Source organism: Triticum dicoccoides, chromosome 6B (assembly GCF_002162155.2).
Source record: "Triticum dicoccoides isolate Atlit2015 ecotype Zavitan chromosome 6B, WEW_v2.0, whole genome shotgun sequence".
NCBI lineage: Eukaryota > Viridiplantae > Streptophyta > Magnoliopsida > Poales > Poaceae > Triticum > Triticum dicoccoides.
The window spans coordinates 58,285,217-58,312,721 of NC_041391.1; the positions used below are offsets into that span (position 1 = coordinate 58,285,217).

Genomic DNA, 27,505 nt, shown 5'->3' on the forward strand with positions numbered 1-27,505 from the left:
GTACAACCCTTTTTTGTGATCCTCTAACATGCGATCGAACTTCAACTTCTCCTTTTGACTTTCGCATTGCATCCTTGCATCGACAATGACCCGACAGAGATCATCATCGGGCACATCGTCTGGTTCCTCTTGATCTTCAACAGCTTCCCCTGTTGCAGCATCATCGGGCACATCGTCTGGTTCCTCTTGATCTTCAGCAGCTCCCCCCGTTGCAGCATAACCGTATTCAGGGGGCACATAGTTTTCATCGTCCTCTTCTTCTTCACCGTCTTCCATCATAACAACTATTTCTCCGTGCCTCGTCCAAACATTATAGTGTGGCATGAAACCCTTGTAAAGTAGGTGGGTGTGAAGGATTTTCCGATCAGAGTAAGACTTCGTATTCCCACATTTAGTGCATGGACAACACATAAAACCATTCTGCTTGTTTGCCTCAGCCACTTCGAGAAAATTATGCACACCCTTAATGTACTCGGAGGTGTGTCTGTCACCGTACATCCATTGCCGGTTCATCTGCGTGCATTATATATAATTATGTGTGTCAAAAGTAAGAAAATCAGACAAATATCTACCTAAAGTAAGAAAATCAGACAAGTATCAGAAAGAAGATAAGAACAAGAGGCTCACCACGGTGGTGCCGGCGACGAGATCGGCACGGGCGATCAACGGCGGTGAAAACGGGGACGGGGCGTGACGGACCGCTAAATCTAGACAAATCTCGAAAAAAGATGGAGGTCCGAGATCGAGCTTCGAGAGGAGAAAGCTTAACTAGTGTGGCTCGGGCATTTCATCGAACACCTCATGTGCATAGGAGGTGAACTAGAGCACCCAAATGCCCTCTCCTCGCCGGATTCAAAAAACAGAGCACTGGAGTGCTCTACCGCGGCGGTGGGTATATATAGGCAAGTTATTTGTCCCGGTTCATGGCATGAACCGGGATAAAGAACCCCCTTCTGTCCCGGTTCAAGCCACGAATCAGGACCAATGGTTGTGGGCCAGGAGCGAGGACCATTGGTCCCGGTTCGTGGCTTGAACCGGGACAAATGGTTCCACACGAACCGGGACCAATGCCCACGAGGCCCCGGCCGGCCCCCTGGGCTCACGAACCGGGTCTAATACTCCCCATGGGTTTCTTGAAGAACCGAGATTGATGTGCTGGCTAGGCCCAAACGGTAGCCCTATTTTCTACTAGTGTCTCCTCTCTCATTCGCTCTATACCGGCACAGAGAATCGGGCAAGGCTCACGGTTCCCGTCGCCGAAGACGAGGTTATGAGGTGCCCTCGGGTGATTTAACAAGGCAGGGAGGGAGGAGAGTTGAATCTTGAATGCCATGATCACTCGGCTCAAGCTCGGGTTACCGCCGGTTACGGTCACCAACGATGGCCTGGATGTCTAGGGGCTAAAGGTGGCGCACGTTGATAGGACCGCAAAGCTGTGGAGGTCGTGCTACAGGAGGCTGCGACGAGCAGCTGGTGCTGGATATGTTTGTTCCCGAGGACGCCCGGCTTATTCTGGAGTTCCCGTTACAAGATGGTGTTGACGTACTTCATTGCTTGGCATGTTGACAAGCATTCAAATTAAAGGTCCAGACAAATGTCATGGCACACTGGCATGAGCTCGAGTAAGTTTGATAATTACCGATGGAAGCTTCCATTCCATGCACGGGAAATACTCTATGTTTCAATTAAATGCTAAACTAAGGCTGGCACCTGAATCATCAAATGCAAGTGTACGATTTTTCACTTCTCACCGAGCAAATATGAATCTCAACTGATAGGATAGGAAGACTGAACGAACTGCATTTTCTTATTTCTATTCTAGCTATTTAAGACACCATTTCTTGCGTTTTCAAGACACCCGGTAAAATCAAACTTAATGTATTATATATATACTGAATTTGCTCTGATCATGAAGGGAAGCAGCACTTATTATTACTACTTCCAACCATGTAAATCAACTGTATTACCATTTAAGTGTTTATTGCAGGGAGAAGAGAGCACGAAGCACAATAAAACAGAAACAGTAAGAAGACAGAAAATGTAAGCAAAGATCATTAAGCGGGCAAGCTTGCTTCAACGTGTTTCCAGGAAAGCAAATGGCAAATGAACCACAAGGCAAGTGCTAATTAACCGAAGCAAGCCAATGTATCTACATCATCCCAGTCGGCTAATTGTGTCCAGAAATTCAATAATAAAGGGGAGTTGGCAAACTAAATGATTAACTCCTCTTACAGGACTACTTCCCAGATGACCAGTGCACGCTGTGTAGATGGCTGATCTTCAGGTGAAGCCAAAGAACCTTCAGCAAAAGGGCCATTTCCGCATCTCAGCAAACCGGGATACAATTCTAGGTACCTGTGTAGCAATCAATACCATGAATCAAACTAGTCTGTACTGTCCGTTCATGGAAAAGATGAAGTTATACAATCTGACATTTTTTATGATTCAAAAATTAACTATCAGCTTAACCATTGTGAAAATCATACCTATGAAAAACTCCAAAGTTGAATCATCACAACATTATTGGAAAAATAGCAATATAAGCAAAGAATAGTAACACAAAGAGTAGAAGACAGTCAATTTGTAGTGCCACGGCTTCAACTTCTATTGTTATCACATTCACATCTTCAAGTTTTTTTACTGCATCTTATCTCAGTAAAACAAGTGATCATGGCTATTTAGATATAAACAAATATATAGCCTGAAGATACAGAATGAAATTCAACTTATTTATCTAACGGAAAAAATTGACTCGCCATTTCAGCAGGATCATCATAAAAATTGACAAAATGAACAATTGTCTTATAATTTTAAAACCAACTAATTGTTATGGACTTAAGATTATTATCACAATAAGCAGAGATAACAATGTTGAATAAAAGAAATAGCTCGCTTTAAGCTTCTAACTATGCATACATAGGATACATCTATTTGATATTTAAGTTACTTCAAGCTAGTTTTTAATGAAGTTGTCTCCAACTGTTATGTATCTCATCTTCTAAAAAATAACTTCGCCGCTACACTAAACTCACGAAAAACTTTCCTAGCTCTGACTTAAACCACAGTGTCCAACGGTAGTGTTAATAAACATATGCGAATATTAAGAACAACTTGGCATCATATGTATTTACAATACAGCAGAATGATGCCATCAAGTCGCCTGGGTACAGAAACAGAACTGTTCATGTATCTCACCTTGAGAAAAACTATACTGCATGAATGCACTAGCACTACCATTATACAGTTCCGTACTGCATGTCACTTGTTACATAAATAAAATTTTCAACTTGGCCACAGAAACAGAACTGGCAGCATCAGCTAAACTGGATATCACAGGCTAATGTTTTTCCAGATCATAAGAATTACATAGACACCACAACACAACCATTGGGACAGAACACGACGGAACAAAACTGGTATGTATTGAAGAGATCATATCAAGTAGCAAAAGAATAATTGATATGACACTACTTAAAATTGTTAGTTTAACATGAAAGGAAGTGAGAGGCATTCCATGAACCAATTATCAAAAAGTAACTTGGTTTTGTTATACCGACAGTGCAAAGGCATGCTATTACCTGCTGCATAGACACTTTCAAATGGATAATAGCGATGGCATATTTTGGTGTCAAAAAGTTTCTTGAACTCTAATGGCTCAAGCTTGAGCGTGAAGAGGCTGGTAGCGGTCTTCAGGAGCACCAAATGAGTGTCCTCAGCAATCCCCTGTATAATTACAACGTCCGCCCTTGGATCAAGAGAAAGTAGCTTGTCCAGTTCAATAGTTGTTCCCATCCCCCATGAAGCAACACCCTGACAGTCAGTGTTCCTCTTCCATAACTGGGCGGTGAAGCCTGACACATAGAGGATACCCAGCTTACCATCATCTGCCGGCATGAGTTTGAGCCACATGGCACCAGACAAATACACTGGCATCCGTGTCACGGCTAGGCTCTCCCTCTCCAAATCAAACTCGAGGATATGCGTAGTTCCAGAGAGCATCCAGTAAAGAGCATGCCCAACCAGCACAGCGGGCTCCATAGAAACATATGTCAGAAAATTCTTCTTGGATATGGATGTAATCGGCGTTGTGATGAGATTGCCCCACAACCTGGTCTCTGATGAGTAAACGCGGGCGAGCGCTCGTCCATCGTGTATCGCTACCAAGACAACCTGGAAGTGGACGTCCCCGGCAGATGAGCGGAGCACCGCCCCGTTGATCATGTACTTGTTCACACCCAACCCCGGCGGGTGGGCTATGTAGTGCTGGTGGCCTGTGACGGGATCCCACACCATGAACTGCAGCCGTGTCTTGCCGAAGATTAATACGAGGCCATGGCGGCACCCGAGGAACCAGAGGTCGCCGCGGTCGGACTGCAAGGAGAGGCGCCCGGGCGGAACACGATCGGTGGCCTCAAGAGTAGGCTCGAAGGATATGCCTTCGGCACCTGTGTGGAAGCAGCCGAGTAGTGGAGGGTTGCGGCGGTGGTGGAGGCGGAAGCGACAGGAGAAGGCTGGATCGGAGGCGAGGCTGCGCCAGCGCTTGCAGACGGCTGAGGCGCGGGGGAGGGAGGACGGGAGCGGCGGGAGGCGGAGGAGGATCTCGGAGAGCAGGTCGTCGTCGTCCAGCGGCCCCGCCGCCGCCGCTGGCAACATCTCGCCCTCCTCACAGCTCATGCGGCAGGGGGGAGGGGGATGGTGAAGCAGCCGCCACGCTGGGATGACCTAAAGCGACACGGCCAACACGAAGGGGGACTCAAATTAACTAAGCCCACTGGAAGAAGAAAGCCCACGACCGCAGCTCCCTATGGACCAACAATGAGGCCCGGCACGCTGAGGGCACACACGATTTTGCCTTTTTATTTTAATTTTTTGTGTGCCTGTGGCTTTCAATTCTAAGTTCCCACTTGCTTTAACCTTTGTGGTTCCGGAAAATTTTCAAACCATTTTTAGGATATATATAGATGTGTTTTCAGCTTGAAGCCAGAAGATTCCATCAATATGTTGCGGATCATTCATCCATAAATCAGAGTTCAAGTGTCGTCAATCGCAATGGTGATATTTTCCGCCACCTTAGGGTTTCCTTTCCTTTCTTTGAGTGGAGTGTTTAGCATATGCACTATGCCTTTACGTGCCAAGATTTTCATTTATGAAGAAAAAACCCTCATCCGCTTTCTAATATTTTGCTTCAATTTTCAAAGCTCAATTTTAGTAGTTTGGTACTGTTGATAGATAACGAAGACTTCCGTTTTTAGTACTAGAGTGGAGGATCTTGCTTGGATGGACAGGATCTTTGCCTCCTAATTCCTAAACTAAGGTCGACACTTGACTTCTCCGTAGCTGAATCTTTGACTGCAGGGTAGTGTAACTCTTCAGTTCTCACTCTGCTAGTTGTTAATTTGTACCGTATTACGCTTTACTCCACAAGACCTATAATAAGCAGATTTGGAGTTTTTCCTATACCACATCAGAAGACTGGTAGAATCACAAGACTGAGTGAACTCTTCTTTCTGTTCTAGCTATCTAGACCTTTTCTTATAGTACTGAATTAGAATACCAGCATAGATCTTCGTATACTCGTATTTTTGTATGGCTGCTAGTGGCCTGATGCATTGTGTGGTTGTTATTTGTGTCAACTTCAGTGTCAGTACAATCTAATATAAATCAATGCATTGTGTGGCCTGATGCTGTATGGATTGTGCATGGTTTATGGCCTGATGGCTGCTACTTGAGTCAACATTCAGACTGTTGTTGCTTGCTATAGGCTTTGGATACATTACTTTTGGTCTTGATTTTTTGGGAATCTGAAAGAGAGCAGTTTTTTGTAGCTGGAGCTTCATAGGACCTCATATCATATTCGTTCATTCTGCTGGAATTTTGTCTATTTGGGCCTAGCCCAATAGCAGTTTCAGAAATTCCTAATAAATCCTAGAGGCCCACGCAGCCCATTCGTGCAAGGCAAGAGGTTTTTTTTTTGAGACAATCTCGCGAAGCTTTATTTAACCGGACCCAATGTTTGTAGGTACAAAAGAGAGATCGCCGGGGTGTCCTAACCAAACTTGGCGGCCCACCCCTAATCTCAAAACATACTTCGCTAAATTGTGAGCCTCGAAATTCGAGCTCCTAAACTCATGAATAAAATTACACGCTAAGAAAGAAGAGCCATGGTCTATGATTTCATGTAAAACAGCACCATATCTGTGCAAGGCAAGAGGTGGAACTAAAGTTTAGTCCCACATTGCTAGTTTAGAGGGAGTTGGACCTCTTTATAAGGGAGGCTCCTTCCCCACTTGTATGAGCATGAGAACAAGAGGGACATCCACGCGCGCTCCTCCTCCGCCGCCCGACCCGACGCGACTCGGATTGCGGGAATGAGCCGAGCCGATGTGATATGTGGGACGCACTCGAGGCCAAGTTTGGGGTCTCGGATGCCGGCACTGAGTTGTACATCATGGAGCAATTCTATGATTACAGGATGACTGAAGAGCGCTCCGTGGTTGAGCAGGCTCATGAGATACAGTCATTTGCTAGAGAACTTGAGCACTTCAATTGCATTCTGTCGGACAAGTTTGTTGCCGGGGGTATCATCACTAAGCTTCCTCCTTGATGGAGGAACTTTGCTACCTTACTGAAGCATAAGAGACAGGAGTTTTCCGTTCCGGATCTCATTGGTACTCTTGATGTGGAAGAAAAGGCAAGAGCAAAGGACACACGTGCTCGAGGTATTGCGGGAGGATCTAGTGCCAATCTGGTACAGAAGAAAAACTTCCAGTCCCACAAGTTCAAGAACAAGGGCAAGCTTGATGGTAAAGCAAAGTTTGATGGGAAAAACAAGGCTGTGCAGCACACGAACTTCAAGAAGAAGAATGACAAGAAGAAAGGTGTTTGTCATGTGTGTGGGGATCCTAATCATTGGGCTCCAAGTTACCCTAATCGCTATGACAAGCGTCATCCTGGGAAAGGCGGCAAGACCGCTAATGTTATCATTGGAGACACTGACATGAAGGATGCTGGGTATGGTATATTTCCCACTATTCTTTCAGTATGTCATTCTCCTGATTGGTTGATTGACACGGGTGCTAATGTGCATGTATGCGGTGATATTTCCATGTTTTCGTCTTATCAGACCGCATGGACTTCAACCATGCTGATGGGCAACGGTTCAAGTGTTTCTGTTCGTGGTGTTGGCACGGTCGATCTGAAGTTTACTTCGGGGAAGATTGTGCGGCTGAAGAACGTGCATTATGTCCCCTTCGTCAATAAAAATCTTATTAGCGGATCTCTTCTGTGTAGAGATGGCTATAAGCTTGTCTTTGAGTCGAATAAATTTGTAATATCCAAGTATGGAACCTTTGTTGGTAAAGGCTATGAGTCAGGAGGCCTGTTTCATTTATCCTTGTCAGACGTTTGCAATAAAGTTGTTAATCATATTTGCAACAATAGTGAATCAAATGTGTGGCATTCATGTCTTTGTCATGTTAACTTTGGTTGCATGTCGCGACTAGCGAAGTTGAACTTAATCCCTAGTTTCACCACTGTCAAGGGATCTAAGTGTCAAGTGTGTGTGCAAGCTAAGCAACCTCGTAAGTCTCACGTGACTGCGGAGACGAGAAATCTTGCACCACTAGAACTTATACATTCAGATCTATGTGAAATGAATGGTGTTTTGACAAAAGGTGGAAAGAAATATTTCGTGACGTTAATTAACGACTCCACTAGATATTGCCGTGTGTATCTTCTGAAATCTAAGGATGAGGCTTTGACCTTTTTCAAGATCTATAAAGCTGAAGTGGAAAACCAACTTGATCGAAAAATCAAGAGGCTTAGATCCGACCGTGGTGGAGAGTATTTTTCCAATGAATTTGATGCTTTTTGTGCGGAACATGGTATAATCCATGAGAGGACGCCTCCCTACTCATCTTAGTCAAATGGGGTGGCCGAAAGAAAGAACCGTACTCTAACTGATTTGGTTAACGCCATGTTAGACACATCGGTCCAAGGCATGGTTGGGGGAGGCGATATTGACAGCATGCCATGTCCTAAATCGAGTCCCCACAAAGAACAAAGAGACAACTCCATTCAAGGAATGGGAGAAGAAAAGGTTAAAACTCTCTTATCTGTGAACATGGGGTTGTTTGGCGAAAGTCAATGTTCCAATTCCAAAGAAGCGGAAGCTTGGACCAAAGATTGTGGATTGTGTTTTCCTGGGATATGCTTTTCATAGCATTGGCTATAGATTCTTGGTTGTAAAATCTGAGGTACCTGACATGCATGTCGGTACAATCATGGAGTCGAATGATGCGACTTTCTTTGAAGATATCTTTCCCATGAAGGATATGGCTACCTCATCTAATCAGGAGATGCCTAGTTCATCGAATCAGGAACCAATTACAATTACCGAACCTGCCATTTCGATGGAACACTTTGAAAGTCCTGTGGAGGAGAACAATGAAGTTCCTACTAGGAGCAAGAGACAGAGGACAACAAAGTCCTTTGGTGATGATTTTCTTGTGTATCTCATAGATGATACGCCCAGTTCTATTTCGGAGGCCTATGCATCAGAAGATGCTGACTACTGGAAGGAAGCGGTTCGTAGCGAGATGGATTCCATCTTGGTGAATGAAACTTGGGAGATAACTGATCGTCCTTATGGGTGCAAACCTATAGGATGCAAATGGGTATTCAAGAAGAAGCTTAGGCCTGATGCTACTATTGAAAAGTACAAGGCTCGGCTCGTGGCTAAGGGTTATACCCAAAAGGAAGGTGAAGACTTCTTTGATACTTACTCACCTGTGGCTCGACTGACCACTATTCGAGTTCTACTTTCACTAGCTGCCTCACATGGTCTTCTTCTTCATCAAATGGATGTTAAGACTGCTTTCCTAAATGGAGAGTTGGATGAGGACATTTATATGGAACAACCAGTGAAGGAAATATGCCCTAGAGGCAATAATAAAGTTATTATTTATTTCCTTATATCATGATAAATGTTTATTATTCATGCTAGAATTGTATTAACTAGGAAACATGATACATGTGTGCATACATAGACAAACATATAGTCACTAGTATGCCTCTGCGCCGGTAGAACATCATCATCGTCACCACACCGTCGTGCTGACGGAACTCATCTACGGAGCCTTTGCTGGATCGGAGGGCCGGAGATCGTCATCGAGCTGAACGTGTGCTGAACTCGGAGGCTCCGTACGCTCGGTGCTTGGGTCGGTCGGATCGTGAAGATGTACGACTACATCAACCGCGTTGTGCTAACGCTTCTGCTTACGGTCTACGAGGGTACGTGGACGAACACTCTCCCCTCTCGTTGCTATATCATCACCATGATCTTGCGTGTGCGTAGGAATTTTTTTTGAAATTACTACGTTTCCCAACAGTGGCATCAGAGCCTAGGTTTTATGCGTTGATGTTATATGCACGAGTAGAACACAAGTGAGTTGTGGGCGATACAAGTCATACTGCTTACCAGCATGTCATACTTTGGTTCGGCGGTATTGTGAGATGAAGCGGCCCGGACCGACATTACGCGTACGCTTACGCGAGACTGGTTTCACCGTTACGAGCACTCGTGCTTAAAGGTGACTGGCGGGTGTCTGTCTCTCTCACTTTAGCTGAATCGAGTGTGGCTATGCCCGGTCCTTGCGAAGGTTAAAACAGCACCAACTTGACGAACTATCGTTGTGGTTTTTGATGCGTAGGTAAGAACGGTTCTTGCTAAGCCCGTAGCAGCCACGTAAAATTTGCAACAACAAAGTAGAGGACGTCTAACTTGTTTTTGCAGGGCATGTTGTGATGTGATATGGTCAAGACGTGATGCTATATTTTATTGTATGAGATGATCATGTTTTGTAACCGAAGTTATCGGCAACGGGCAGGAGCCATATGGTTGTTGCTTTATTGTATGAAATGCAAACGCCCTGTAATTGCTTTACTTTATCACTAAGCGGTAGCGATAGTCGTAGAAGCAATAGATGGCGTAACGACAACAATGCTACGATGGAGATCAAGGTGTCGCGCCGGTGACTATGGTGATCATGACGGTGCTTCGAAGATGGAGATCACAAGCATAAGATGATGATGGCCATATCATATCACTTATATTGATTGCATGTGATGTTTATCCTTTATGCATCTTATCTTGCTTTGATTGACGGTAGCATTTTAAGATGATCTCTCACTAATTATCAAGAAGTGTTCTCCCTGAGTATGCACCGTTGCGAAAGTTCTTCGTGCATTTTAAGATGATCGGGTGTGATAGGCTCTACGTTCAAATACAACGGGTGCAAAACAGTTACACACGCGGAATACTCAGGTTATACTTGACGAGCCTAGCATATACAGATATGGCCTCGGAACACGGAGACCGAAAGGTCGAGCGTGAATCATATAGTAGATATGATCAACATAGCGATGTTCACCATTGAAACTACTCCATCTCACGTGATGATCGGACATGGTTTGGTTGATTTGGATCACGTGATCACTTAGATGACTAGAGAGATGTCTGTCTAAGTGGGAGTTCTTAAGTAATATGATTAATTGAACTTAAATTTATCATGAACTTAGTACCTGATAGTATCTTGCTTGTCTATGTTTGTTTGTAGATAGATGGCTCGTGCTGTTGTTCCGTTGAATTTTAACGCGTTCCTTGAGAAAGCAAAGTTGAAAGATGATGGTAGCAATTATACGGACTGGGTCCGTAACCTGAGGATTATCCTCATTGCTACACAGAAAAGTTACGTCCTGGAAGCACCGCTGGGTGCCAGGCCTGCTGCTGATGCAACTAACGACGTTAAGAACGTCTGGCAGAGCAAAGCTGATGACTACTCTATAGTTTAGTGTGCCATGCTTTACGGCTTAGAACCAGGCCTTCAACGACGTTTTGAACGTCATGGAGCATATGAGATGTTCCAGGAGTTGAAGTTAATATTTCAAGCAAATGCCCGGATTGAGAGATATGAAGTCTCCAATAAGTTCTATAGCTGCAAGATGGAGGAGAATAGTTCTGTCAGTGAACACATACTCAAAATGTCTGGGTATAATAATCACTTGATTCAACTGGGAGTTAATCTTCCTGATGATAGTGTCATTGACAGAATTCTCCAATCACTGCCACCAAGCTACAAGAGCTTCGTGATGAATTATAATATGCAAGGGATGAACAAGACTATTCCCGAGCTCTTCGCGATGCTGAAAGCCGCGGAGGTAGAAATCAAGAAAGAGCATCAAGTGTTGATGGTTAACAAGACCACTAGTTTCAAGAAGAAGGGCAAAGGGAAGAAGAAGGGGAACTTCAAAAAGAACGGCAAGCAAGTTGCTGCTCAAGAGAAGAAACCCAAGTCTGGACCTAAGCCTGAAACTGAGTGCTTCTACTGCAAGCAGACTGGACACTGGAAGCGGAACTGCCCCAAGTATTTGGCAGATAAGAAGGATGGCAAAGTGAACAAAGGTATATGTGATATACATGTTATTGATGTGTACCTTACTAATGCTCGCAGTAGCACCTGGGTATTTGATACTGGTTCTGTTGCTAATATTTGCAACTCGAAACAGGGACTACGGATTAAGCGAAGATTAGCTAAGGACGAGGTGACGATGCGCGTGGGAAATGGTTCCAAAGTCGATGTGATCGCGGTCGGCACGCTACCTCTACATCTACCATCAGGATTAGTATTAGACCTAAATAATTGTTATTTGGTGCCAGCGTTGAGCATGAACATTATATCTGGATCTTGTTTGATGCGAGACGGTTATTCATTTAAATCAGAGAATAATGGTTGTTCTATTTATATGAGTAATATCTTTTATGGTCATGCACCCTTAAAGAGTGGTCTATTTTTATTAAATCTCGATAGTAGTGATACACATATTCATAGTGTTGAAACCAAAAGATGCAGAGTTGATAATGATAGTGCAACTTATTTGTGGCACTGCCGTTTAGGTCATATCGGTGTAAAGCGCATGAAGAAACTCCATACTGATGGGCTTTTGGAATCACTTGATTATGAATCACTTGGTACTTGCGAACCGTGCCTTATGGGCAAGATGACTAAAACGCCGTTCTCCGGTACTATGGAGAGAGCAACAGATTTGTTGGAAATCATACATATAGATGTATGTGGTCCAATGAATGTTGAGGCTCGTGGCGGATATCATTATTTTCTCACCTTCACAGATGATCTAAGCAGATATGGGTATATCTACTTAATGAAACACAAGTCTGAAACATTTGAAAAGTTCAAAGAATTTTAGAGTGAAGTGGAAAATCATCGTAACAAGAAAATAAAATTTCTACGATCTGATCGTGGAGGAGAATATTTGAGTTACGAGTTTGGTCTACACTTGACACAATGCGGGATAGTCTCGCAACTCACGCCACCTGGAACACCACAACGAAATGGTGTGTCCGAACGTCGTAATCGTACTTTACTTGATATGGTACGATCTATGATTTACCGCTATCGTTTTCGGGTTATGCTTTAGAGACGGCCGCATTCACGTTAAATAGGGCACCATCAAAATCCGTTGAGACGACGCCTTATGAACTGTGGTTTGGCAAGAAACCAAAGTTGTCGTTTCTTAAAGTTTGAGGCTGCGATGCTTATGTGAAGAAACTTCAACCAGATAAGCTCGAACCCAAGTCAGAGAAATGTGTCTTCATAGGATACCCAAAGGAGACTATTGGGTACACCTTCTATCACAGATCTGAGGGCAAGATTTTCGTTGCTAAATTCGGATCCTTTCTAGAGAAGGAGTTTCTCTCGAAAGAAGTGAGTGGGAGGAAAGTAGAACTTGATGAGATAACTGTATCTACTGCCTTATTGGAAAGTAGTTCATCACAAGAACCGGTTCCTGTGACAACTACACCAATCAGTGAGGAAGCTAATGATATTGATCATGAAACTTCGGATCAAGTTTCTACAGAACCTCGTAGGTCTACCAGAGTAAGATCCGCACCAGAGTGGTACGGTAATCCTATTCTGGAAGTCAGGTTACTTGACCATGATGAACCTACGAACTATGAGGAAGCGACGATGAGCCCAGATTCCGCAAAATGGCTAGAGGCCATGAAATCTGAGATGGGATCCATGTATGAAAACAAAGTATGGACTTTGGTTGACTTGCCGATGATCGGCAAGCTATTGAGAATAAATGGATTTTTAAGAAGAAGACTGACGCTGATGGTAATGTAACTGTCTATAAAGCTCGACTTGTTGCGAAAGGTTTTCGACAAGTTCAAGGGGTTGACTACGATGAGACTTTCTCACCCGTAGCGATGCTTAAGTCTGTCCGAATCATGTTAGCCATTGCTGCATTTCATGATTATGAAATTTGGCAAATGGATGTCAAGACTGCATTCTTGAATGGATTTCTAGAAGAAGAGTTGTATATGATGCAGTTGGAAGGTTTTGTTGATCCAAAAGGTGCTAACAAAGTGTGCAAGCTCGAGTGTTCCATTTATGGACTGGTGCAAGCATCTCGGAGTTGGAATAAATGCTTTGATAGTGTGATCAAAGCATATGGTTTTATACAGACTTTTGGAGAAGCCTGTATTTACAAGAAAGTGAGTGGGAGCTCTGTAGCATTTCTAGTTTTATATGTAGATGACATATTGTTAATTGGAAATGATATAGAATTTCTGGATAGCATAAAGGGATACTTGAATAAAAGTTTTTTAATGAAAGACCTCGGTGAAGCTGCTTATATATTGGGCATCAAGATCTATAGAGATAGATCAAGACGCTTAATAGGACTTTCACAAAGCACTTACCTTGACAAAATTTTGAAAAAGTTCAAAATGGATAAGGCAAAGAAAGGATTCTTGCCTGTGCTACAAGGTGTGAAGTTGAGTCAAACTCAATGCCCGACCACAGCAGAAGATAGAGAGAAAATGAAAGATGTTCCCTATGCTTCAGCCATAGGCTCTATCATGTATGCAATGCTGTGTACCAGACCTGACGTATGCTTAGCAATAAGCTTGGCAGGAAGGTACCAAAGTAATCCAGGAGTGGATCACTGGACAGCGGTCAAGAACATCCTGAAATACCTGGAAAGGACTAAGGATATGTTTCTCGTATATGGAGGTGACAAAGAGCTAGTCGTAAAAGGTTACGTCGATGCAAGCTTTGACACTGATCCGGACGATTCTAAATCGCAAACCGAATACGTGTTTATATTAAACGGTGGAGCTGTAAGTTCGTGCAGTTCTAAACAAAGCGTCGTGGCGGGATCTACATGTGAAGCGGTGTACATAGCTGCTTCTGAAGCAGCAAATGAAGGAGTCTGGATGAAGGAGTTCATTTCCGATCTAGGTGTCATACCTAGTGCATCGGGACCAATGAAGATCTTCTGTGACAATACTGGTGCAATTGCCTTGGCAAAGGAATCCAGATTTCACAAGAGGACCAAGCACATCAAGAGACGCTTCAATTCCATTCGGGACCACGTCCAAGTGGGAGACATAGAGATTTGCAAGATACATACGGATCTGAATGTTGCAGACCCGTTGACTAAGCCTCTCTCACGAGCAAAACATGATCAGCACCAAGACTCCATGGGTGTTAGAATCATTACTATGTAATCTAGATTATTGACTCTAGTGCAAGTGGGAGACTGAAGGAAATATGCCCTAGAGGCAATAATAAAGTTATTATTTATTTCCTTATATCATGATAAATGTTTATTATTCATGCTAGAATTGTATTAACCATGAAACATGATACATGTGTGAATACATAGACAAACATATAGTCACTAGTATGCCTCTACTTGACTAGCTCATTAATCAAAGATGGTTATGTTTCCTAACCATAGACATGTGTTGTCATTTGATTAATGGGATCACATCATTAGGAGAATGATGTGATTGACATGACCCATCCCGTTAGCTTAGCACATGATCGTTTAGTATTCTGCTATTGCTTTCTTCATGACTTATACATGTTCCTGTAACTATGAGAATTATGCAACTCCCGTTTACCGGAGGAACACTTTGGGTACTACCAAACATCACAACGTAACTGGGTGATTATAAAGGAGTACTACAGGTGTCTCCGAAGGTACATGTTGAGTTGGCGTATTTCGAGATTAGGTTTTGTCACTCCGATTGTCGGAGAGGTATCTCTGGGCCCTCTCGGTAATACTCATCACTTAAGCCTTGCAAGCATTATAACTAATGAGTTAGTTATGAGATGACGTATTACAGAACGAGTAAAGAGACTTGCCGGTAACGAGATTGAACTAGGTATTGGATACCGACGATCAAATCTCGGGCAAGTAACATACCGATGACAAAGGGAACAACGTATGTTGTTATGCGGTTTGACCGATAAAGATCTTCGTAGAATATGTAGGAACCAATATGGGCATCCAGGTCCCGCTATTGGTTATTGACCGAGAATGGTTTTAGGTCATGTCTACATAGTTCTCGAACCCGTAGGGTCCGCACGCTTAACGTTTCGATGACAGTTTTATTATGAGTTTATAAGTTTTGATGTACCAAAGTTTGTTCGGAGTCCCGGATGTGATCACGGACATGACGAGGAGTCTCAGAATGGTCGAGACATAAAGATTGATATATTGGAAGCCTATGTTTAGACATCGGAATAGTTCCGGGTGAAATCGGCATTTTACCGGAGTACCGGGAGGTTACCGGAACCCCCCGGGGGGTTAATGGGCCTACATGGGCCAAGAGGGGGCCGCGCGCCCCTCCCCCTCCTAGTCCGAATAGAACAAGGGAAGGGGGGCGGCGCCCCCCCTTTCCTTCCCCTTCCTCCTCTTTCCCACCTTCTCCTACTCCTACTTGGAAAGAGGGAGTCCTACTCCCGGTGGGAGTAGGACTCCCCCCCGTTGGCGCGCCCTCTAGGCCGGCTGCCTCCTCCCCCTGGCTCCTTTATATACGGGGGCAGGGGGGCACCCCAAAGACACACAAGTTGATCTACGGATCATTCCTTAGCCATGTGCGGTGCCCCCTTCCACCATATTCCACCTCGGTCATATCGTCGCGGAGTTTAGGCGAAGCCCTGCGCCGGTAGAACATCATCATCGCCACCACGCCGTCGTGCTGACGGAACTCATCTACGGAGCCTTTGCTGGATCAGAGGGCCGGAGATCGTCATCGAGCTGAACGTGTGCTGAACTCGGAGACTCCGTACGTTCGGTGCTTGGATCGGTCGGATCGTGAAGACGTACGACTACATCAACCGCGTTGTGCTAACGCTTCCGCTTACGGTCTACGAGGGTACGTGGACGAACACTCTCCCCTCTCATTGCTATATCATCACCATGATCTTGCGTGTGCGTAGGATTTTTTTTTGAAATTACTACGTTTCCCAACACCAGATGGGTTTGTAATAGATGGTCAGGAAGGGAAAGTGTGCAAGTTGCTGAAGTCTTTGTATGGACTCAAGCAAGCACCCAAACAGTGGCATGAGAAGTTCGAAAGAACTTTAACAGCTGCAAGCTTTGTTGTGAACGAAGCTGACAAATGTGTGTACTATCGCCATGGTGGGGGCGAGGGAGTTATGCTTTGCTTGTATGTTGATGACATACTGATTTTCGGAACAAATCTGAATGTTATTAAGGAGGTCAAGGATTTCCTATCTCGCTGTTTTGAGATGAAGGATTTAGGAGTGGCTGATGTCATTCTGAACATCAAGTTGTTGAGAGATGATGATGGTGGGATTACATTGCTTCAATCTCACTATGTGGAAAAGATCTTGAGTCGCTTTGGCTATAGTGACTGCAAGCCCTCTCCAACACCATATGATGCTAGCGTGCTGCTTCGAAAGAATCGAAGAAATGCTAGAGATCAATTGAAGTATTCTCAGATTATTGGCTCGCTTATGTACTTAGCCAGTGCTACAAGACCTGACATCTCTTTTGCTGTTAGCAAACTGAGTCGGTTTGTCTCAAAACTAGGAGATGTGCATTGGAAAGCTCTAGAGAGAATTTTGCGTTATTTGAAAGGCACTGCGAATTATGGAATTCACTACACCGGGCACCCAAAGGTGCTTGAAGGGTATAGTGACTCAAACTGGATCTCAGATGCTGATGAGATAAAGGCCACGAGCGGAAATGTATTCACTCATGGAGGTGGCGCTGTTTCTTGGAAGTCTTGCAAGCAGACCATCTTAATGAGGTCAACAATGGAAGCAGAACTCACAGCACTAGATACAGCTACGGTCGAAGCAGATTGGCTTCGTCGGCTCTTGAATGACTTGCCGGTAGTTGAGAAACCTGTACCGGGTATCCTTATGAACTGTGACAATCAAACTGTGATCACTAAAGTGAGCAGCTCAAAGGATAACATGAAGTCATCAAGACACGTTCAGAGAAGGTTAAAGTCTGTCAGAAAAATGAAAAACTCCGGAGTTATTGCATTGGATTATATCCAAATGTCTAAAAATCTAGCAGATCCTCTCACTAAGGGTCTATCACGTAATGTGATAGATAATGCATCGAGGGAGATGGGTATGAGACCCACAATATGAGTTGTTCACAGTGGTAACCTATTCTTTGTGATCGGAGATCCCGTGAATTAGATGTGGAAGACAAGCTGTTGGTCAACTGGGAGGAGAGTACCCTTACTATTAAAAATACCACTCCATGAAGATGCAATACTCTCCTAATCTGCATGGCAGGTTGATGTATATCTTAATGTGTTCTAAGTGGTTCTTTGAAAGTAGAGATGTTGACCTGCAGAACATCTTTTGAAGAACACACCTATATGAGCCTGATTGTTAAACATCGCAATCTATGAGAGTAGGGTTCTCTCTAGTAAACTCATGAAAGGTCTCGGAGTATGACGCATAAGCTCCACCCGCAGGGAAGACCCACGGTAGTCACGTATCGGTCAAGGCTTTGTGTGAAGCTAGATTCGCAGAAAACTTGAAGTTCAAGGCCCAGTCCACTGTTCAAGTTGCTTACTAGTGTAGCATAGAGTTCTAGGTGGAAGTTCAACTTAACAGTCTCCACTGCAGTACCGGTATATAAAACAGTGTTTTGGAACCAAAGGCAAATTTTGTGTGCCTCTGGGATCTAGTGGGGGATTGCTGGAATTTTTTTTATTTGGGCCTAGCCCAATAGTAGTTTCAGAAATTCCTAATAAATCCTAGAGGCCCACGCAGCCCATTCGTGCAAGGCAAGAGGTGGAACTAAAGTTTGGTCCCACATTGCTAGTTTAGAGGGAGTTGGACCTTTTTATAAGGGAGGCTCCTTCCCCACTTGTATGAGCATGAGAACAAGAGGGACATCCACGCGTGCTCCTCCTCCGCCGCCCGCCACGCCACGCCTCGTCACGACGCGCCGCGGGTTGTGGGAATGAGCCGGGCCGATGTCTAAATTTTTGCCATGCCTCATCCCGGCTTCTCTTGCGCCTATAAAAGGGAGGTCGCTCCTCTCAGCAAGACGCACCAGAACTTCTCTTCCTCTCGCCACCGGTTCCAATCTCTACGCTGCTGCTGTCTTCCTCATCCCGGCTTGCGGCGTGCACCGCGAGTCGGGACAGTAGGCCTCCAAAACCGCACCTTTTGAGTCCTGTACGGGAGAAGGGTGAATAAGGTTTTTGGGGAGCGCTCTGCGCGACTACTGACTTCTATGTCACAGACGCCCCGGACTCCGACGACTACTTCCTCGACGTCGACAACCTCCTCGACGACATGGAGGACACCGACCCCAAGTCCAGTGCCTCTGCTCCTGCTGCTATCACGTACGTGTTTCTCCCCTTTCTATTGGAGGTTCTGCTACAGTTTCTTGTTCTAGTGTTTGCCCTACACATGTTAGGATCTACCTCACATATGCATCTTGGTCTATTGTCTGCTCGAGAGATGATCGGTTCTAGCTCATATATGCAGATGTCATTTAACTTCACTTTGTCAAATCGCACGACTTGTTTTATTACTGCTATACTAGTCATGCTTTATCTAGTATTTCTGTTAATAAAATTATTCGGTAAATTGCTCATATTTCCAACACATTCTGCAACACTCTGCATCAGGATATGTGCCATGTGAGCAGACTTTATCAGTAATTAACAGACAAAGAACAGTGCGCTGCTGCCCCACTCAGGGCCAGGCGCGCATGCTGCATTGAGTATTGTATATGGTAGGCCTACAAAGGCTAGTCTACTCCCCATCACATCTATGACAATTCAGGCCGAGTTTGTCTCAGGCCCTTCCCAGTGCTCCATGGTGTACAGGTGCTAAGGGTGCCACGTAGGCAGAAAAATGATGTGCCAAAGCAATTAAAGAGGAGAGAGAGTATTATGGTGACCCCAATAAGAACCAATGCTAAGCACGTGGACCTAGGTAAAAAGACAACCAATCAATACATGAAGGAGTTTTATTAGTAAACAATTAAATAGAGGAGGCTTAGCTACAATACCTAAGCACCGATGCATTGGGGACATTAGTTGCTAAGCATTTTAATGCACTTAGCACCCCATTTTAGCACCAATGCATTGGGAGAGGTCTCACATGCATGCAACTTTCCTCTCCTATCTCTCTCTCCTCGCGTCCCCTCTCCCTTAAAAATTCTCACACGAGCTCTCTCTCAGTACCATAAATTATAGTTTGAAAAATTGAAGAAAAAGAGAAAAGATTGTGAGAGAAAGACACTTTCGTACTCGAATACTTTCATTTAACATAGTACGTAAGTAGTTTTTTTTAAGAAGTGATTGAGAGAGAGCCCGTGAAGGAGTTTTTTTAAAAAGAAGTAAGAGACAGAACATGTATCTCCACCCGAAAAACAAGAAGTAAAGAGCACGATGTGCAGCATGTGAGAAAGATTCTGAGAGAGACAGAGACGTGAGAAAAGAGAGTTTCAGAGAGAGACTGCGCATGCATGTGGTCGGGCCCATGACGCTGGTGCATGCATGCATGCGCACCAGGGTAGATGTTTGTGCGTTCCCAAAACCTACGTTGCACCGATACGGCGATACGAGTACGGCGATACGTGATACGGCAATTTCTAGAAACAGCAATATGCGATACGGCAAGTATATATATAAATAATTAATAAAATTACATGTAACAAAAACAAACAGAATACAATGTGTGAGATGAGATGAAAATACCACCCCATTTGTTGCCTGACTGCCTCTTTTCTTTTTTAGTCTTGAATGATCATCCAGGTCCTCAACTCCTCATGGTGTATGCAAAATAGAAAATAGATCACATGATATTAGACTTGATAATCTGAGATAGACAATCATGAAAAGTGGAAAGCAGTAAACAGGTTGGCTTGTAGCATACCAGATGAATATATTTCCAAACTTCCAGGTTCCAACAAGTTTCATTCTCAATGGCCATAGAGAAACAATGCAAAAGTTCACGAAGATAACATGATAAATAGGAAGATCCATAGTCAAACAATCCATAATTGTGCATTACAACATAACAACAAGAAGATACAAGGCTCAGGTGGCCATGGAACCAAATTCAAACAATGCATAATTGTGCATTACAACATAACAACAACATAAACTAAACGAGACAGCTCAAGTGAGAGCATCCATAATCTTAGCCTCCAATTCGGGTTCATCAAGTGTAAGGTCAGCACCTTCAAGCATGCCAACACCAGTGAAGCTCTCAACCCCATCTCCACCCACATCCCACATCCGGCTTGGGCCAACATGATAAGCATCAGATTGTCTTGAAAGCAGACGCAAGTTGTTATGTGAGAACACTAAATCCTCAGCACGTACAGGAGTGAGCCTGTTTCTATCGGAGCTATGGATGAAGTAATATGTGCTCCAATTCCTTTCATAGCAATATGATGATGAGGGTTGCCCAAGTAACTTCAGTGCTAAACTTTTCAAGAACTTTGCGCTTCCTCCATGAGTGCCCCACCACTGCTTTGGTTCAAAATCATCTCTATCTTCAATTGAATCTGCATCCTGAAAGGCATTCATCATTAGAGCAAAATCTGCAAATTCTTTCTTGACGGTCTTGTAGTCATTTGGGTCCGGAAAAAACTTCAGCAAACACTTGTTTCTCATTTGTAAAATCTCATGATCATCAATGGGGGTAACACGGCCTTGGACTGCCCCAACCCAATTTGGACTATAGTACCTATCAACATGACAATATAAAATCAGCAAGCTTTTAAAGCTGAGAACTTGAGATCGTCAAATGACAAACATATATAAATCATCAAACCTTGGATTGCATGAGTGAGCCAAACAATGGAGTGGGGTATTACTCTTCGCCCAACGTTTAAGAAGTTTTTTCTTGATTATGATATAGAGAGCACAATCTTCATGAAGTTCCTTTTTTTCATAACGATAAATGGGAACTTTCACCTATGAACAATGAACAACAATCAAAATCAGCAAGCAACACACATCAATAATGCCCAAATGATGATGAAGAAAGCTACAAGAATCACTTACCTTCTCTATCATGTAGTCCCACATCTCATATATCAAATGGAGAGATGGTTTGTCCGTGTCGGTCAACCTTATCATTGCATACATGGGTGAGGTGAAAGAGACAATGTATTCAATTTTATCCCACCACACATCACTCAAATGAGTTCCTTCACCCTTTCAGCTGTAATAGGATCATCCTCTCTATAAGTAGCCCAATTTGAATGAACAACCATTTGTGCGAGTGCGTCCTTGATTAAAAGAAACCTCTTCAACATGATGACAACACTTGCAAATCTGGTTTCCGCAATTTGGAGGAACTTGAGTTTGCTAAACTCATTCAACATAGACAACCTCATGCCATGGTTCATGATGAAGTTCTTGACAAAGGCAGCTAGGTCAGAAACCTCTTTTATAAAGAGAAGAACTTCATATTCATCAATATCATCCTTCTTTGGGTCACAAATTTCCTTCAACACAAGATTGAGGCAGTGCACAATGCAAGGAGTCCAGTAAATATTCTTGTATTTTGCTTGAATCATCAACCCAGCACCTCTCACATTAGATGCATTGTCTGTGATCACTTGGACCACATTCTCAGATCCAATCTCCTCAACCACTTCCTTCATCTTCTCATATATATATATATATATATATATATATATATATATATATATATATATATTCCTTGGATTTGGTCTATTCATTGAAAACAATAACAATCAGCAAGCAATTTATGCAATCAGGAAGCAACTCAATTTATACAAACTACAAAAACTAAGACAAAAAATAAGGCAAACTTTTTTCACCTCTCCTTCAGTGTTGATTGCCTTAAGAAACATCGGGCCACTCTCTGTCACAACCATGAAGTTTAGAATTGGCCGCCTTTGAGGATCAGACCAACCATCAGTTGCAATAGTCACTCCTTTGAGCGGCCATGTGGACTTGACGGGCTCTAGCATCCTCCCAACATGCTTCTTATCTTTTGCAAGGCAAGTTGTCCTCAATGCATTATATCCAGGAGGCACATAGCCACCCATTTTATTATTTGCAATAAAATTGTAGGACTCCCGATAGTAAGGATTTCTTGCTAGATTGAAAGGAACTCCTACAAAGGACAAACAAGAATAACAAATTAGCAACTCTGATTCAACAAGTCAGCAACAATGACATTGTGATACATAGTTACATACCTCCGGTGATGAACATTCTTGCAATAAGAGCATCAGCTTGTTGTCGAAGTTCTGAATGAAAACTTTCTGAAATCTCGGATTGTTGTCCTGCTGCCTTCCTTTTCCTTGATGATGCCGACCGACCAGATTCTTCATAGGGTGGTAGAGGAAGTGTTTTCCTAGTTTTAGTATTACCAAGAAGTAGAGCAGCTTCCCTATCTTGCTTGCCAAGTTCCTCAAACATATGATGTGTAATCTTGTTACAAGCACTTATGCCTACACTTGCTATCTTAAGAAGATGTGCTCTTATTCTAGTATAGCTGCCCGGGAAATCATTCGTACAAAAGTGGCAACGGAAACGCATGTTGCCTCCACGACCTGATGGGTATACTGCTAGTTTTGTAGCATGCTTCCAGAAAGGATACTTCGGATTGACAGCACCACTCCCAGCCTCTTCACCTGCGCCTTCAACATCATTGCTGTTGCTCGCAGTAGCACCATGTGAGGATTGGCCTCCCGCCATGGAACTCCCAGCAGATGACATGTTCTACTTCTATAGACAGCAGCAACATCATCACCAAGTAATAATTTAATCCCACAAACATCAACAAGCAGCACCACAACAAGCATACACGGAAGCCAGCAAGCAACAAAACATGAAGCACACATCAAAATCAAGCGGCCAAGCATACATCAGATCCAAATTAATATAGTAATACTACTACCTAATGAAAGCCAGCAAGTAGCCAAGCATACATCAAGATCAAGCACACATCAGTACATCACTAGGGGCTCGTGGTAATTGTTGTTTACCTTCCGAGTTGCACGGCAGTGAAGAAGATAAGAAGACACAGGCTGAGAGGCGATTCCAGGGGGTGGGGGCGCCAGCGATGAGCCGCTCTAGGCGGAGGAGGAGGCAGCGCCGGCGGTGAGCCGCTCTAGGTGGAGGAGGAGGCAGCGCCGACGGTCCAGGTTGCGGCGGCGGCGGCGGCGGCCCTGGGTCGCCCTCGAACCCTAGTCCCGGTCGGTGTAGTCGAACAGAGAAGAGAGAACGCGAGAGAGGCAGAGGATTAGGTTGTGGTCGTGGCCTCATGGGCTATTGGGCTCGCTCAGGCTACATTCTGCGCTCGCCGTGTCCCAGACGTATCGCTAGCGTATCGCCAGCGTATCTGGTTTTTTTTCTTTTTTTAAAATAAGAAAAGGGGATACTTCTGGGATACGCGTATCGACGCAGTATCGAGCGTATCGGAGTATCGGAGATGTCCTGAACTGCGATACAGCAACTTTTGAAGTATCGGTGCTTCGTATCCCAAAACAACAGAGAGAGGAAGAGTGGGGCTGGTCAACTCTGCCTAATGACGCTGGTGCTGGCAGGAGATGGTCACGTGAAGCACAGATCTTGATGCGAGTAGACGGGCAGGATATGAGGTACCGTGTAGCTCGACCTTCACTGAAACTTTGCGAATCTGAAATTCTGGAAACCAAACTATCCGAACTGAAAAAGCCTAAATACCCTGACCGGTGACGGATTTTGAAGGTTGGGGTAGAAGGAGTCCAACTGGCTGGAAGCTCCTTCAAGAAGAGAACTGCAAGAAAAGGTAATGAAGAGAAGCAAAGCCAAGTGTCACAGCGGTAGTAGTAGTGCACACCACCGTGTGACTGCCAGATGGCATGGCCAGTTGGCATGACTGTGACACCCCAAAAATTTAACCATGTTTTAATTACTAAAATTTTGCCAGGAGGTTAAAAATTTTGCTTTCTGGATTTTCTGTTGATTTCAGAACCCCCTTTTCCTTAGTGTTGTGGAGTTTTTACCCCAAGTGAAAACTTCTCAGTCATTATTGGACTTATTTCCCCTCTCAAATAAAACAATTCTTTTATCAGTGGGATTATCTATATAATTATTTTTCCCCTGAGTTTTATTTCTCTAAATTGGCTTTTCATAAGTTTTAGGGTTCCATTTGCACTATAACCCTTTGATAAATTTATTCAAAAATGTCACCAAAAATTGGGGATGTCATGTGATGTTTATAAATCACTTTTATGCAAAAACATATTTCATTCTTTGGATATTTTGAGCTCTACATCAAATTTTCCAATCTGGTCGAGTGGGCAGTTTTGCACTACAACCTATTTAAGTAATTCTTTAGAACTTCCACCAAAATTAGGGGATGTCAGTAGGAGTATATTATTCAACTTTATGCAAAAAACCCAGTTATGTCCTTTGAAAATTTTGAGTGAATCAACCTCTTTTTCATTCTGGTCCAGCTTGAGGATTTGTACTGCAACCACATTTTAACCTGCTCCTTTACCCATGATTCTTTTTCCTGCTTGTAGTCCTTCCTACTAAACCCTTAAGTCCAGGAGCATGAACCCATTGAAACATTTTTGGTCCATGAAATGACAGCCTTTAGTTTCTGCCCAAAATTGGTTTTCTCAAATAAGTGCACTAACAAGTTTCTACATTTGGCAAACTAACCTGGCCACCATCGATCACCTACACCTAAAGAGAACCCAATCTGGAGATTTTGACCACTCCAAGAAATGCCTAGGTGCCCTTGGCATTTTGTCAAACACCTTGAGTGCATGAGCAGATTTGGCATAAGTTTTTGTTTGCATTGTGGATTTGATCCTCTGATCAAACTAGCTTGTCCCCTAAGCCTCTAAGATACCCTAGCCTAACCCTGTTAAACCCCAACTCCACCCTAGCCTCCTAGCATGCACTGGCATTACGCCGAACACCTGGTGCGCATGCTCTGGGCACACCCAGAGCGCACATTTTGCACGCGCGTGCACCGAGCCGTTGCGTCGCGCCCTTGGCCCTTGCTCGCCTGCAGAGCCGCGCCCCACCCTTGACCACTCACCAGAATGCTCCAAGTTGCCCTGGTGCCCTATAGCGCCACCGTCAGAGCCCCTTGGCGGCACGCCGGCGTCCGCAGTGCGCCTCTGCTACGGATGGCGCCGCCCGAGCCACCCACGCGTGCCAGCTCGCCCCCTTGAGCAGTAGGGGACTCGTCGGAATGCGCCGGCCAGCCCAAACCACCGCCACGCGCCCCCTAGCTACAGAATGGCGGTCACCGACGATCTTATCCCCGACCACCGCGGAACCGGCATTGCTCGCCTATTGAAGGAGCCCCGAGCTCATCCAAGACCTCAAGCAGCCCCTCCCCACCTCTCTAGAGCCCCCCATAGCCAGAGATCAACGGGAGGAGGTTGTCTCCCCCGCCCCCGACCAGTTCGGTCGCCGCCACGATCCAGTGTCGCGCGTCGCAAACAGACTCTCCCCCGCCCATCCAACTCCACCGCCACCTTCCCCTCGGTCTTGCGGAGCTGCCCGACCCCTCAAACGCGATCAAAACCCGCCATAGCCCAATTCCCCAATCGACCCGAAGCTTCCTCCACCGCAGAGCTCGCCGCCGGTGACCCCCTCTGTCCCCGCCGGCCAGTCGACCACCGGGAGGGCCGCCTCGAGGTGGCGGGTCCACCCCTGCCCTCGGATGCCCTCAAGGAGCCGTCGTTCGCCGGCGACGCTCGCCGGAGTCCCGCCTCCGCTCGGGCAGAGGAAGAGGAGGGAGTGGAGACTAGTCAAACCTGACGAGTGGGCCAGGCGGGCCCACTGTCAGTGACCCACGCGCCCTCCACGCAGGCATAAGTGGAGGCGTATTTCCAGAGTACGTCTTCGACGTGTACTTATATTCGAATCGTTTTCTTTTTCTGTTTAAATTTAAATAACAGAGTTTGACTAAAACTTTGACCGACCATAACTTTTAAAATATAACTCCAAACGAATTGATTCTTTTTCCTACCTTTCTCAAACTTAGTCTAGTTTATTTTAAGATTTATTTGAAAAAAATTCAGTCAACTTTTTGCTACTGTTTTTAAAACTATATATTGATTTGAAAATATTTTAAATAGGATTTTTGGAGAGAGGAGAAAGCTTTCAAAAGTTTTGGAGTGCACCCTGCCTCCCCACAACTTGAAGGCAAGCATTCTGAACCCTGGCATAATATTTTGTGTGTTGTTTGTACGGATACAACACCACCTCGACATGGAGTATCCATTAGTTCATGTGAGGATACGTTTCTACTCATGAGTGCATATTGATGAATGCATGCTATTGGAGGTAGATATGTTTGTGATAATAATTACCATCGAATGCCTTCCATGCATACCAGAAGGAATCCGGGAAAGCCTTTGTCTTGGGTAGACACGGGTTTGTCCCTAGTCCTCCATCGATACGGTTGTGTCCGGTACGGCAAGGTGAGGTATGTCGAGTGGTGATTATGTCTGTTGGTTGAAGTATATATTGTTATGCTAATCATGCAGGAAATATTTAAACCTCCTAAGTCGACCATAGATCGAGTCTTGTTCCGGTAACCCCCTTACTAGCCTCGTACTACCACTTGTCCCTGCCATAGGTGGGGTATGGTTCAGTAAGTTGTCAACCCCTTTCCTAGCACACAACGTACAGAGAGGCTATAGTGGAAGATACCGGAGGCATCCGGTAGGCATGCCACCTGGCCCGGGGGCATGGGTGTTCGGTTGTAGCCAAAGGGGTAGCTCCCCTAGTTTGCGCGCGGTATAAATTTTGTGATCCCATGCTAAGTCGAGGTTGTAGCCTCCCCACTTAGAGTTTCGCTTAACGGGTGTCATGGGTGATTCCAGACACCAGTAAGTTAGGCTGGTGTGTGCGGATAGGTGTGTTTTCAATCAAAAGGCCATAGACGGAATTAGTCCCGATAGACTAAAGGAATCCGTTACTCATGGGTAAAGAGTACACCCTCTGCAGAGATTAAATCTATTCGAATAGCCGGGTCCATGGTTAAGGACTACAGTCTGGGATGGGTCAAGTGTCGGTCTAAGTGTCGGTCTTCGAAGGAGAAATTGTTAAAACAGAACTTGGAACGTGACTTGTGACTCGTGATGATCATGATTATTATTTGTTATGGACTAA

General features: G+C 44.5%; 1 protein-coding gene across 1 annotated transcript; it reads right to left on the reverse strand.

Annotated features, from left to right (window-relative positions):
• Positions 1 to 2,104: 2,104 nt before the first annotated feature.
• On the reverse strand, positions 2,105 to 4,674 carry LOC119320733. The gene is made up of 2 exons (XM_037594695.1): positions 3,579 to 4,674; positions 2,105 to 2,355 (listed from the first exon to the last, which is right to left on the reverse strand). Exons 1-2 carry the CDS (start codon positions 4,672 to 4,674, stop codon positions 2,348 to 2,350), a joined length of 1,104 nt encoding a protein of 367 aa, XP_037450592.1. The 3' UTR covers positions 2,105 to 2,347.
• Positions 4,675 to 27,505: the final 22,831 nt, after the last annotated feature.

Excerpts from the sequence above, each read along its gene's own strand:
- LOC119320733 (XM_037594695.1), bottom strand. The coding sequence starts at position 4,674 with ATGAGCTGTGAGGAGGGCGAGATGTTGCCAGCGGCGGCGGCGGGGCCG.